Raw genomic sequence first — 13298 nt, forward strand, 5'->3', positions numbered from 1 at the left:
CGTCGACAGGATATTAAATTTTCAATTTTCGGTTTTCGTTTGTACTCCGCACTCTGTACGCTTGTACGAAGCATCAGATCGATTGCGGGGGAGCTGGGGGAGTGTTGTAGTACACGTTGAAGATTGGATTGGAAGCTGGTGAACTTTTGTATGGGACCGGGAGCGGTTTTGTGGAGTTTTTAGAGTTAAAATTGGAAAGGGTTATTTAAATTAACTAACTAAAAATGTCTGTAAAATGATAAATCCAACACAGTCAAAATTTCGCACCATTTAAAGGTGTTTAATGTAATACGTAATGTTTCCTCTTTCATGATGTAATTATACCTCAATTTTAGTTTAAATGTGGAATTATTACGAAAAAGTGGTATGTTTACAATTTTTAGAGATAAAATAACAATTTTTTTCTGAAATGAATGATTCTCGCTGAGATGCAACAGCTTCTTACACAATGTATCCAAGAGGTAAAAGAAAATATGAGTCTTAGACACTTCGCTTGGAAAAAGAGAATATTTTTTTTAAGATTCGAAAGGCGTGTGTGTTCAATGGGATTTCTTCCATTTTTTTGCCTTCCTCACTGAGGTAAGGCTATAATCCTGCTCTAAAAATGAACTTTTTATTAAAAGCTCGAAGACCCACCTTCATATATACATATCGACTCAGAATCGAAAACTGAACAAATGTCTGTGTGTGTGTATGTGTGTGTGTGTGTATGTATGTATGTGTTCAAAAATCTTGCCAAGTTTTCTCAGCACTGGATGAACCGATTTTGATCGAACCAGTTGCATTCGACTTGGTTTAGGGTCCCATACATCGCTATTGAATTGTTTGAAGTTTCGATAACTAGTTCAAAAGTTATGAATAAAAATGTGTTTTCACATATATCCGGATCTCAATTATATGCATGTAAACGATGTCCGGATCCATCATCCGACCCATCGTTGGTTAGGTAATCGAGAGACCTTTCCAACGAGTCCACAACATTGAAGATCTGGCAACCCTGTCACGAGTTATGACCACTTAAGTGATATTTATGTACTTTTTTGAAGCCGGATCTCACTTAAATGTATGTAAACGATGTCCGGAACCATCATCCGACCCATCGTTGGTTAGGTAATCGAGAGACCTTTCCAACGAGTCCACATAATTGAAGATCTGGCAACCCTGTCACGAGTTATGACCACTTAAGTGATATTTATGTACTTTTTTGAAGCCGGATCTCACTTAAATGTATGTAAACGATGTCCGGAACCATCATCCGACCCATCGTTGGTTAGGTAATCGAGAGACCTTTCCAACGAGTCCACATAATTGAAGATCTGGCAATCCTGTCTCATGTTATGACCACTTAAGTGATATTTATGTACTTTTTTGAAGCCGGATCTCACTTAAATGCATGTAAACGATGTCTGGATCCATCATCCGACCCATCATTGGTTAGGTAATCGAGAGACCTTTCCAACGAGTCCACATAATTGAAGATCTGGCAACCCTGTCTCGAGTTATGACCACTTAAGTGATATTTATGTACTTTTTTGAAGCCGGATCTCACTTAAATGTATGTAAACGATGTCCGGAACCATCATCCGACCCATCGTTGGTTAGGTAATCGAGAGACCTTTCCAACGAATCCACAACATTGAAGATCTGGCAACCCTCTCTCGAGTTATGACCACTTAAGTGATATTTATGTACTTTTTTGAAGCTGGATCTCACTTAAATGCATGTAAACGATGTCCGAATCCATCATCCGACCCATCGTTGGTTAGATAATCGAGAGACCTTTCCAACGAATCCACAACATTGAAGATCTGGCAACCCTGTCACGAGTTATGACCACTTAAGTGATATTTATGTACTTTTTTGAAGCCGGATCTCACTTAAATGTATGTAAACGATGTCCGGAACCATCATCCGACCCATCGTTGGTTAGGTAATCGAGAGACCTTTCCAACGAGTCCACATAATTGAAGATCTGGCAACCCTGTCACGAGTTATGACCACTTAAGTGATATTTATGTACTTTTTTGAAGCCGGATCTCACTTAAATGTATGTAAACGATGTCCGGAACCATCATCCGACCCATCGTTGGTTAGGTAATCGAGAGACCTTTCCAACGAGTCCACATAATTGAAGATCTGGCAATCCTGTCTCATGTTATGACCACTTAAGTGATATTTATGTACTTTTTTGAAGCCGGATCTCACTTAAATGCATGTAAACGATGTCTGGATCCATCATCCGACCCATCATTGGTTAGGTAATCGAGAGACCTTTCCAACGAGTCCACATAATTGAAGATCTGGCAACCCTGTCTCGAGTTATGACCACTTAAGTGATATTTATGTACTTTTTTGAAGCCGGATCTCACTTAAATGTATGTAAACGATGTCCGGAACCATCATCCGACCCATCGTTGGTTAGGTAATCGAGAGACCTTTCCAACGAATCCACAACATTGAAGATCTGGCAACCCTCTCTCGAGTTATGACCACTTAAGTGATATTTATGTACTTTTTTGAAGCTGGATCTCACTTAAATGCATGTAAACGATGTCCGAATCCATCATCCGACCCATCGTTGGTTAGATAATCGAGAGACCTTTCCAACGAATCCACAACATTGAAGATCTGGCAACCCTGTCACGAGTTATGACCACTTAAGTGATATTTATGTACTTTTTTGAAGCCGGATCTCACTTAAATGTATGTCAACGATGTCCGGAACCATCATCCGACCCATCGTTGGTTAGGTTATCAAGAGACCTTTCCAACGAGTCCACATAATTGAAAATCTGGCAACCCTGTCTCGAGTTATGACCAATTAAGGGATATTTATGTACTTTTTTGAAGCCGGATCTTACTTAAATGTATGTAAACGATGTCCGGAACCATCATCCGACCCATCATTGATTAGGTAATCGAGAGACCTTTCCAACGAGTCCACATAATTGAAAATCTGGCAACCCTGTCTCGAGTTATGACCACTTAAGTGATATTTATGTACTTTTTTGAAGCCGGATCTCACTTAAATGTATGTAAACGATGTCCGGATCCATCATCCGACCCATCATTGGTTAGGTAATCGAGAGACCTTTCCAACGAGTCCACATAATTGAAGATCTGGCAACCCTGTCTCGAGTTATGACCACTTAAGTGATATTTATGTACTTTTTTCAAGCCGGATCTCACTTAAATGTATGTAAACGATGTCCGGAACCATCATCCGACCCATCGTTGGTTAGGTTATCAAGAGACCTTTCCAACGAGTCCACATAATTGAAAATCTGGCAACCCTGTCTCGAGTTATGACAACTTAAGTTATATCTGTGTACTTATTTTTCTGGACCTAAAAAAAAAAATAGCTGAAATATGTGTCCAAACCACTCATATTACCCATTGTTGGTAAAAAGTGAGGAAGGCATCAACCACATAGGTGGATTAAGTTAGTTTTTATTTTATCATTAAAATACCATGAAAAATCATTTTTGCGATTAAAATGGTTTAACTGCGAACTAAATTTAATGCAATTGTCAAAATCATTTATTTGAGTTCGATAAAAACATATTTATGGAAATATACAAATTGATCATTCCATCTGCATTTTATTAAAAATTTCTGATCAAGCACAAATCTGGAGGGGAAATTCCAAATCAGTGTTTCTTTTCGATCCATTTCCCCCCTTAGCTAATTTTCAAGAACTCCACCCCCACTCTCACCCTTCTTAATGTTCAACTTATTGGTATCCATGCACAAAGAGCATAATTTTGACTGTTTACTAAAATATAACAATGTTTTACTATTTATTTCTTTTTTAAATCCATTTTTCATCATTCTCGCATGTTTAATGAAATCCAAAGTCTCATAAAAAGCATTTCTTTGAATTGTATATGAATGCAAAAAAAAACATGTCGTTGTTTTATGCCAACCAATTTTGCTTAGTGAGAAGTTTATTTTTGAATTTCGTATTCAGCAAAACGTCATGTTTAAAGGAAAATCCAAGCTAACAATAATTGAAAATATCACTTACAAAAAAAATTACAATGTACCTCATGATTGAAATAATCTTAAAATTAGAGGATAATTTTCAAAACATGTTTCAATATTTGTAAGAACTGTTCTTGCTTGTTTCCAACAATATAAAAATTCGCAAAGATTAATTAAAGAAATCTTAATATCCAGTTCATATTTGAAAATAAAATAAAAAAACTCGCTAAAATCAATGACAATATTATCTTTAAAAAGTACTAGAAACGTTCAAACAAATGCAAAAAAACTGCTCATGTTTGAAATGATATGAAAACTTTTAGGTACCTTTCTCAATTTGAATTCTGCACAATACCTTTATGGCCGGGGTGCTCAAAGTTGTTGGATGCCGGGCCAAATTTAAAATTCAAATGAGCTTGCGGGCCAAATGCATAAAGACTCAAAAATGCATTTATCAATTGAAGTTTTTTTTTAAACAGTAAACTCTCTCTCTCTGTCGACATTGAAGGGACCGGCGAGAGCGAGAGGTACCAAATTATAAAACGGAAAATCAAAGCATTGAAAGGGACAGAAAAAAAATATTGACAGATGGAACAATATTGATATCGAGAAGATCGACAGCCAAAGACAGTCAACTGTATCTGTATTTTTTTTAATCGTTTTTTTAAATCGTTATTTATTTAAAAATAATAAAAAGCCAAATAATAAGAGATTTTCATTAGTTTTATTTTTGTTATTGTATTTGAATAAGGAATTAAGTTTTTTTATATTTTGAAAATGGTGACATGAAATCTGAACAATTTTTGTAACGGCGTAATTTTATATTAAATTAAAAATTAACTAATGAAAAATCGTTGCGATTTTCCAACAATTAGGCCAATGACTATATTTAAAAATGTTTTTGTCTCTCGACTCTGGCCATGGTCGAGGGGAGGCAAACTAATTAAAAGAAATATAAAAATTGAAATTAAAAACCAGAATTTATACTTTTTAATGAAAAAAAAAAGTGCAGGAAAATGTATTATACTCGCGTACAGTTAATTTGTAAAAATTAATTATAAAAAAGATTCAAAAAAACATTTCAGCAAAAAAAAAAACAATTTTTGTTGTACTGTTTTTAGAAAATTAACAAAAATTCAAATTATTATCGAATAAACTGCATTTTATATGGATTTCAGCTGATGGCACTCAATATACCTTCATTTTGAAAAAGTATACAATCATTTTACAAAAATTGGTCAGCGGGCCATTTTACATTATCATTCAAAATGGGTCCCCCTGCTTTATGGATTAATCTTAAGTGGAAAAATGGTGCTGTACATGAAAAATTTAAAAATTGTTGGAAACATTAAGGTTTCCAAGAATGTGATTTTTTAGAGATAAGGATTTTGAATTGATTGATAATTTCCTAAGGGTAATTCTCTACCAACTCACACGAAATCGGGAAAAGTTGCCCCGACCCCTCTTCGATTTGCGTGAAACTTTGTCCTAAGGGGTAACTTTTGTCCCTGATCACGAATCCGAGGTCCGTTTTTTGATATCTCGTGACGGAGGGGCGGTACGACCCCTTCCATTTTTGAACATGCGAAAAAAGAGGTGTTTTTCAATAATTTGCAGCCTGAAACGGTGATGAGATAGAAATTTGGTGTCAAAGGGACTTTTATGTAAAATTAGACGCCCGATTTGATGGCGTACTCAGAATTCCGAAAAAACGTATTTTTCATCGAAAAAAACACTAAAAAAGTTTTAAAAATTCTCCCATTTTCCGTTACTCGACTGTAAAAAATTTTGGAACATGTCATTTTATGGCAAATTTAATGTACTTTTCGAATCTACATTGTCTCAGAAGGGTCATTTTTTCATTTAGAACAAAAATTTTCATTTTAAAATTTCGTGTTTTTTCTAACTTTGCAGGGTTATTTTTTAGAGTGTAACAATGTTCTACAAAGTTGTAGAGCAGACAATTACAAAAATTTTGATATATAGACATAAGGGATTTGCTTATAAACATCACAAGTTATCGCGATTTTACGAAAAAAAGTTTTGAAAAAGTTACTTTTTGCGTTTCTCTTTGTTTCGTCGTCCGTGTCTGTCGCGGGTGACCATGAACGGCCATGATCGATGACGACCAACTTTTTTAAAACTTTTTTTCGTAAAATCGTGATAACTTGTGATGTTTATAAGCAAACCCCTTATGTCTGTATATCAAAATTTTTGTAATTGTCTGCTCTACAACTTTGTAGAACACTGTTACACTCTAAAAAATAACCCTGCAAAGTTAGAAAAAACACGAAATTTTAAAATGAAAAATTTTGTTCTAAATGAAAAAATGACCCTTCTGGGACAATGTAGATTCGAAAAATACATTAAATTTCCCATAAAATGACATGTTCCAAAATTTTTTACAGTCGAGTAACGGAAAATGGGAGAATTTTTAAAACTTTTTTAGTGTTTTTTTCGATGAAAAATACGTTTTTTCGGAATTCTGAGTACGCCATCAAATCGGGCGTCTAATTTTACATAAAAGTCCCTTTGACACCAAATTTCTATCTCATCACCGTTTCAGGCTGCAAATTATTGAAAAACACCTCTTTTTTCGCATGTGCAAAAATGGAAGGGGTCGTACCGCCCCTCCGTCACGAGATATCAAAAAACGGACCTCGGATTCGTGATCAGGGACAAAAGTTACCCCTTAGGACAAAGTTTCACGCAAATCGAAGAGGGGTCGGGGCAACTGCTGTGTGAGTTGGCGGAGAATTACCCCTAATTGAAACATATTTTCATTGTGTGTTGCGCAAATAAAACATGTTATTTAAAAATAAGAGGATAATTTAATTGCAATAAAAATATACTATTAAATAAAGATAATAAAAAAAATAGATAAATTCTGTTAATAATACTTATTAAGATTGAAAAAAAAAAAACATAATATAAACAAATGACATTTATTGCTGAAAACTTTTTTAAGAAATAACTGTTTTTTAAATAAATAATCAAGCTCATATTCCACTTAATAAATTGTTAATGTCAAAACTGGGATTAACAAAAGGCCATAAGTTTGAGTAAAACAGAAATTGAAAAAAAGGCTTTTGTTTTTATTGTCTTTCAGATAAGGGAATATGATATAATTGAAAGAGAAACAAAGAAAATTTTAAGAAGATTGAAAAAATATTTTTTTGTCAAATTGTATAAATATTTTCCTTAAAATAAAAGAGTAAAATATATTATGTTGCTTCAAGAATTTTTGTACTAAGAATTTAGCTAAGCTTGATAAATTGCTATAAATGCTTTTTGAATATATGAAAAAAATAGCAAAGCAAAAATAGCTGAAGAATTGAAGGTTCCTCGTGACTTTTATTACAGATAACTTTTTTTTAAATCACTTATTTTCACTAAGTTTCACGCAAATCGAAGAAGGGTCAGGGCAACTGCTGTGTGAGTTGGCGGAGAATTACCCTAATATTTTTAAATAAAAAATTGTAAAAAATCACTCAAAATCAAAACTAAATTTAATGGTCATATAAAAAAAATAAAGCGTTTTTTTTTTTGAAGAAGTTGAAGAATGATGTAAAAAATGAGATATGTATTTTGTGTTGTAATTATGGACTGCTATGTATAAAAAGCAAAATGAAAAGTTCAATCAAGTTTTTATTTATTGTTTTTATGATATTTGAAATCATTCAAGTTATGGGTTAAATGGCCTTTAACATGCACATTCAAAGCGGGTCCACAGACCATACAAAAATAGATCGTGGGTCATACTTTGATCACCCTGGACTCATCATTAATTGAAACTAATTGAAACACTTTTGAGGAAAATCATTTATTGAGTTTTAACATTTAGAATCAATTAACAAAAATTAATTGGAAGTTTTCAAATAATATTTGACTTTGTAGTTTTTTTTATACTTTGTAGTAGAGATGAAGATAGATATACAGTAAGATAATTACTGTTTAGTCAGGAGCCCTAAATATTCTGATATAAGCTTGAACGATAGCAATATCCTTGTATATAAATGACTTATTTTTATATAGAGTATTCAAATATTTATTTTTTCATAGATAGCGTTTATTAAAATAACCAATGATAAGTTTTATTTAAAACAATTGTCTAATTTTAAATAAACCAAATGAACGATTTCAAATAATAATTTGATGATCTTGACCGTCCATTACAGTGCTGAATGGAATGCAAGTACATACTTAATCCAAAATATAAGCTCGATCGATCACAAACTCAACCATTCCAATCCTAACTTTTAAAGTAATTGAAATTTATAAGTTTACTATTCATTTTTGCAATAAAAATTCTATCATAACGAAGTAATTCTAAATAAATTAAAATAATTCAAAATGAACATTTGCGATCTTTATAAAAATTAATATGATGATGATAAATGGGTAATTCTCTACCAACTCACACGAAATCGGGAAAAGTTGCCCCGACCCCTCTTCGATTTGCGTGAAACTTTGTCCTAAGGGGTAACTTTTGTCCCTGATCACGAATCCGAGGTCCGTTTTTTGATATCTCGTGACGGAGGGGCGGTACGACCCCTTCCATTTTTGAACATGCGAAAAAAGAGGTGTTTTTCAATAATTTGCAGCCTGAAACGGTGATGAGATAGAAATTTGGCATCAAAGGGACTTTTATGTAAAATTAGACGCCCGATTTGATGACGTACTCAGAATTCCGAAAAAACGTATTTTTCATCGAAAAAAACACTAAAAAAGTTTTAAAAATTCTCCCATTTTCCGTTACTCGACTGTAAAAAATTTTGGAACATGTCATTTTATGGGAAATTTAATGTACTTTTCGAATCTACATTGTCCCAGAAGGGTCATTTTTTCATTTAGAACAAAATTTTTCATTTTAAAATTTCGTGTTTTTTCTAACTTTGCAGGGTTATTTTTTAGAGTGTAACAATGTTCTACAAAGTTGTAGAGCAGACAATTACAAAAAATTTGATATATAGACATTAGGGGTTTGCTTATAAACATCACAAGTTATCGCGATTTTACGAAAAAAAGTTTTGAAAAAGTTACTTTTTGCGTTTCTCTTTGTTTCGTCGTCCGTGTCTGTCGCGGGTGACCATGAACGGCCATGATCGATGACGACCAACTTTTTTAAAACTTTTTTTCGTAAAATCGTGATAACTTGTGATGTTTATAAGCAAACCCCTTATGTATATATATCAAAATTTTTGTAATTGTCTGCTCTACAACTTTGTAGAACATTGTTACACTCTAAAAAATAACCCTGCAAAGTTAGAAAAAACACGAAATTTTAAAATGAAAAATTTTGTTCTAAATGAAAAAATGACCCTGCTGGGACAATGTAGATTCGAAAAGTACATTAAATTTCCCATAAAATGACATGTTCCAAAATTTTTTACAGTCGAGTAACGGAAAATGGGAGAATTTTTAAAACTTTTTTAGTGTTTTTTTCGATGAAAAATACGTTTTTTCGGAATTCTGAGTACGCCATCAAATCGGGCGTCTAATTTTACATAAAAGTCCCTTTGACACCAAATTTCTATCTCATCACCGTTTCAGGCTGCAAATTATTGAAAAACACCTCTTTTTTCGCATGTTCAAAAATGGAAGGGGTCGTACCGCCCCTCCGTCACGAGATATCAAAAAACGGACCTCGGATTCGTGATCAGGGACAAAAGTTACCCCTTAGGACAAAGTTTCACGCAAATCGAAGAGGGGTCGGGGCAACTGCTGTGTGAGTTGGCGGAGAATTACCCAAATAGTTTTCAACATTAAACATTGAAACTAAACCTTTGATTTTTCCTAAAATCTTGCCTAAATCTTCTGAAATTGTTCAACAAGTCTTTTCAAAACACTTGAATCACCCTCACAAAACATCTCCTCGAACCTGAACCGCGACTCCTGCCGCCGCCTCCGGCAATCATGTCAAACAGAACACTTTATTGCTTATTGTTTCTACGCGTCGTCATCGTTGTCGTGGATCCCCTTCTAGCTTCCACTCTCCAAAGCAAATATTTAGGTTAAGGATGTAATAATCTTCTAATCCCACTCTCGTACTCGCCCTCGAGTTGTCTAGGGTGTATTTGCCGACATCTCATCGATAACATCAACTTTGACAACGCAGCATCATTTACACAAATTCAATCTCCGCGGGTTTGCTTGCGATTTCCGGCGTTGCTCGGATTTCACCGTGTCGAGGCGGCGAATTCAATCGTGTTCAAAGAAATTTTCGAAAAATCGGGAAAGGGAACGTGGACACGTGGTGGCGGCAGCGACCACGTGGCTTCAATTAGGGTAGGGTGAATGTCGAGTGCACTTTCGAAGAGGGTTGTTTTTTTGTTGGACATGTGCCAGCTGTGTTGAGTTCTGGGTTGACGCGAAAGAGGGAAAGTTTATCAGATTTTGTATTGTTGGCAATTGAAAATACTGTCGAATTAATTACACAAGATGCAATAACATCGCGATGAGATTCATAATTGGAATATTTGATTCGTTATCGTTGTCAGATCTTAATTTACACAGAAGAAAAATGCCGAACTTGTGAAAAACCCATTTCTTGTTAATACTTACTGTGTAATAACAACCATCTCTCCTTCCCTTTTTCAGTACGAACCGGTGTTCGACTCCTCGACCAGCGTGCTGTACCTGAACCACATGCTGCTGTACGAGTGCCAGGGCCTGTCGGACGAGCTGGAGAACCTGTCGCGGCAGCGTGGCCAGCCGTGCTTCCAGCTGCAGTCGATGCACTGCAACACCGTCGTCGCCAACTGGGCACGTGGATCGGATGTAAGTTTTTTTTCCCCTTCGTGTAATTTTTCCTAAGGTGGGTTTGAATTATAATTGGCCACCACCCCCGCAGCACAAGGTCTTTCCAAGGAAGGAAGGAAATTGCATTTTCCGCCGCAGCGAGCAGTGGTGTTGGGTTGGCGTTACCATTACGCCAAGCGCTCGTTTGATGAAGAGTGACAAAAGTCGCACCGTTTGAGTTGCGGTAATAACGGTAATAACAATATTTATGCATTTTCAATAACAAATATTGTTAAAATAACAGAAAATGTTTTGGAATCTTCTTGAAAAATCCATTTTTGTTGAAAGCCAAAACAACATGGGAATAACATTTTTTGTTATGGAAGAATACCTCCAACTGTTATTGAGATGATCAGATAGTTATTAAAATAACAAAAAATAATAACATTTGTTCGAAGAATAACTAACAATGTACATAACAATTACAATCCAATAAAAAAAATCATAACGACGAATAACAAATCTTGTTATAAATAACATAAAATGTTATTAGCCTAGTTTTTTCAAATATCAAAAAATGTTACTACCACGTTATTTCCGTCTGCTCGGGTATCTTGACAAGAGATTCTCTGATCGATTTTTATTAGAATTTTTGATACTAAGCTGGATTCCCTTAAATAATATGTTTTTTTAAACAATTTTCGAAGTTTTTTTTTTTAAATGATTTGGAAATTAAAATAGCATAAAGTCTAGACTCGATTCGAAGTTTTTATTATGTGAAGTTTGATCCGAAGGTTTGTTTGAGACTTTGGATAATCGAATGATGAACAAAAAAATCGTGTTTTTTTCATTGCCTTACTTTTAACATAAGAGTTCGAAATAGATATGTTTTAGTTAAATTTGGTTAGCTGATTGCCCAATAAATTTCAAAAATAAATTTTTCAATATTTCTTTGGCGCCATTTTGGCCTCCATTTTGGATTTAAAAATGCTAAACCACTTCATCATATTTTAGGGGTCATAGTTTAGCTCGACAGTCAAAAATATAGTAACATTAAAAAGTGAATTTTTTCAAGGCCTTCGAATAATCGAGTCTGGACTGTATTTTGCGCTGAAATCGGGATGGTGCCAAATTTGGTACAGAAGTGTCATTTTTGAAACAATTATGACTTCTGGAGCAACAATGCTATTTTTAAATTGCAAGAATGTAACATTTATTGAAAATGTTTAAGGGGTTACATACATGCAAATCGTCAAAAATGTTCGAGGTTGGTATGAGCACACACTTTAATTTTTTAAAATTCTTTTTGCAGAGTATTGGATTTGGATGTATCATTTCCGAGATACAGTTATTTTAAGATATCAGTTAAAAAAAACGGGTGCCACGATATCTCAACCAAATCGGCTCAAAATTTTGGCGAAGACTTGTTAAACCGGTTTCGTGTGCATGACGAATGCCGATTTTCAAAAACTTAATTTAAAAAAAATAAAAATATTTGTATGTTTTTCATAGAAAAAATCGTCAGTTTTTGATTTTTGTATTTTTTTTTAAAAGCAAAATTTTAAAATCGGGCTTCGTCAAGGATATGTCTTGGGAGTCTTCACTCCAAATTTCAGCCAATTTGGTCCATCCCATCTCGAGATATCGTGGCACCCGTAAATCAACTCGGTGTTTAGGCCGATGCAAATATTAAAAAAAGTTTTTGTCCCTTGGCCCTGGCCGAGGTCAAGGGAGGGGGGCAAAAAAATAAAAAAAATATAAAAATTTAAATAACAAGCCATAGTCTTCACATTTAAATGAAAAAAAAGTGTTTTAAAATGCATTTTACACTAGTTCAGTTGTTTTGCAATCATTAGTTTTCAAAAAATCTAAGATCTGACAAAAACAAAAATTGTATCGAAAAAAAATGTTTTGCATCGAAAATTTTCAAAAAATCTTAACATTTTTTAATAAACCCAAACATGCTAAAAATGATTTTAAACGCAGAAGAATGTATTTTAATTTGATTTCAGCTGGTTGCACTTGAATTTTCATTGAAATTTTGAAGTTTATTGTAAAAATATTTTTTTTGCCCCCTGATTTTTCGGGCCAATTTTGAAGGGGAGGGGTGACAAAAACTTTTAAAAATATTTGTACCAGCCTTAGAGAAAAACGTCCACAAAGTTTGACAATTCGCTTTGCGCATGGCAAAATTGTGAACATAAATCGTCTCTTACTCAGTTCAGTCACGAAATATCTTCATGAAACTTCCGAGAGTGATTGAAAATCATCTTCATTGTGAATTTGGTGAATTTACTGTAATTTGAAATTTTGAAATTTTCTTCATATATGAAACCCCTTAACCTATTTTCAAGCAAATTTGGTTTTGCATCAACATTTTTTTTTAATTTGAAAGATCATCTTTTCTAATATTTTCCAAAAGATCATCAAGTTTTGGTACTGGATTTTGCTCAATCCCATTTTCCAGCGCTAATAAAGCCTGTTAAAGTTTCTTTGAAAAAAAAAAAAATAAAAAAAATCATAGAATAACATATTTTGGAATTTTAACTGTAGTACTAAACCGTGAAATAAAA

The 13298-nt window shown here is 34.0% G+C and overlaps 1 protein-coding gene across 1 annotated transcript in view; it reads left to right on the forward strand.

The window, feature by feature from the left end:
- The window catches only part of LOC120414941 (MOXD1 homolog 2-like), a 253539-nt gene that overhangs the window by 178393 nt on the left and 61848 nt on the right, over window positions 1-13298 (forward strand). The window contains exon 5 of the mRNA XM_039576271.2: window positions 10585-10764. Within this exon, the coding sequence (XP_039432205.1) occupies window positions 10585-10764 (180 nt within the window). The remainder of the gene's footprint in view (window positions 1-10584; window positions 10765-13298) is intronic.

This window comes from Culex pipiens, chromosome 2, assembly GCF_016801865.2.
Source record: "Culex pipiens pallens isolate TS chromosome 2, TS_CPP_V2, whole genome shotgun sequence".
NCBI classification, from domain to species: domain Eukaryota; kingdom Metazoa; phylum Arthropoda; class Insecta; order Diptera; family Culicidae; genus Culex; species Culex pipiens.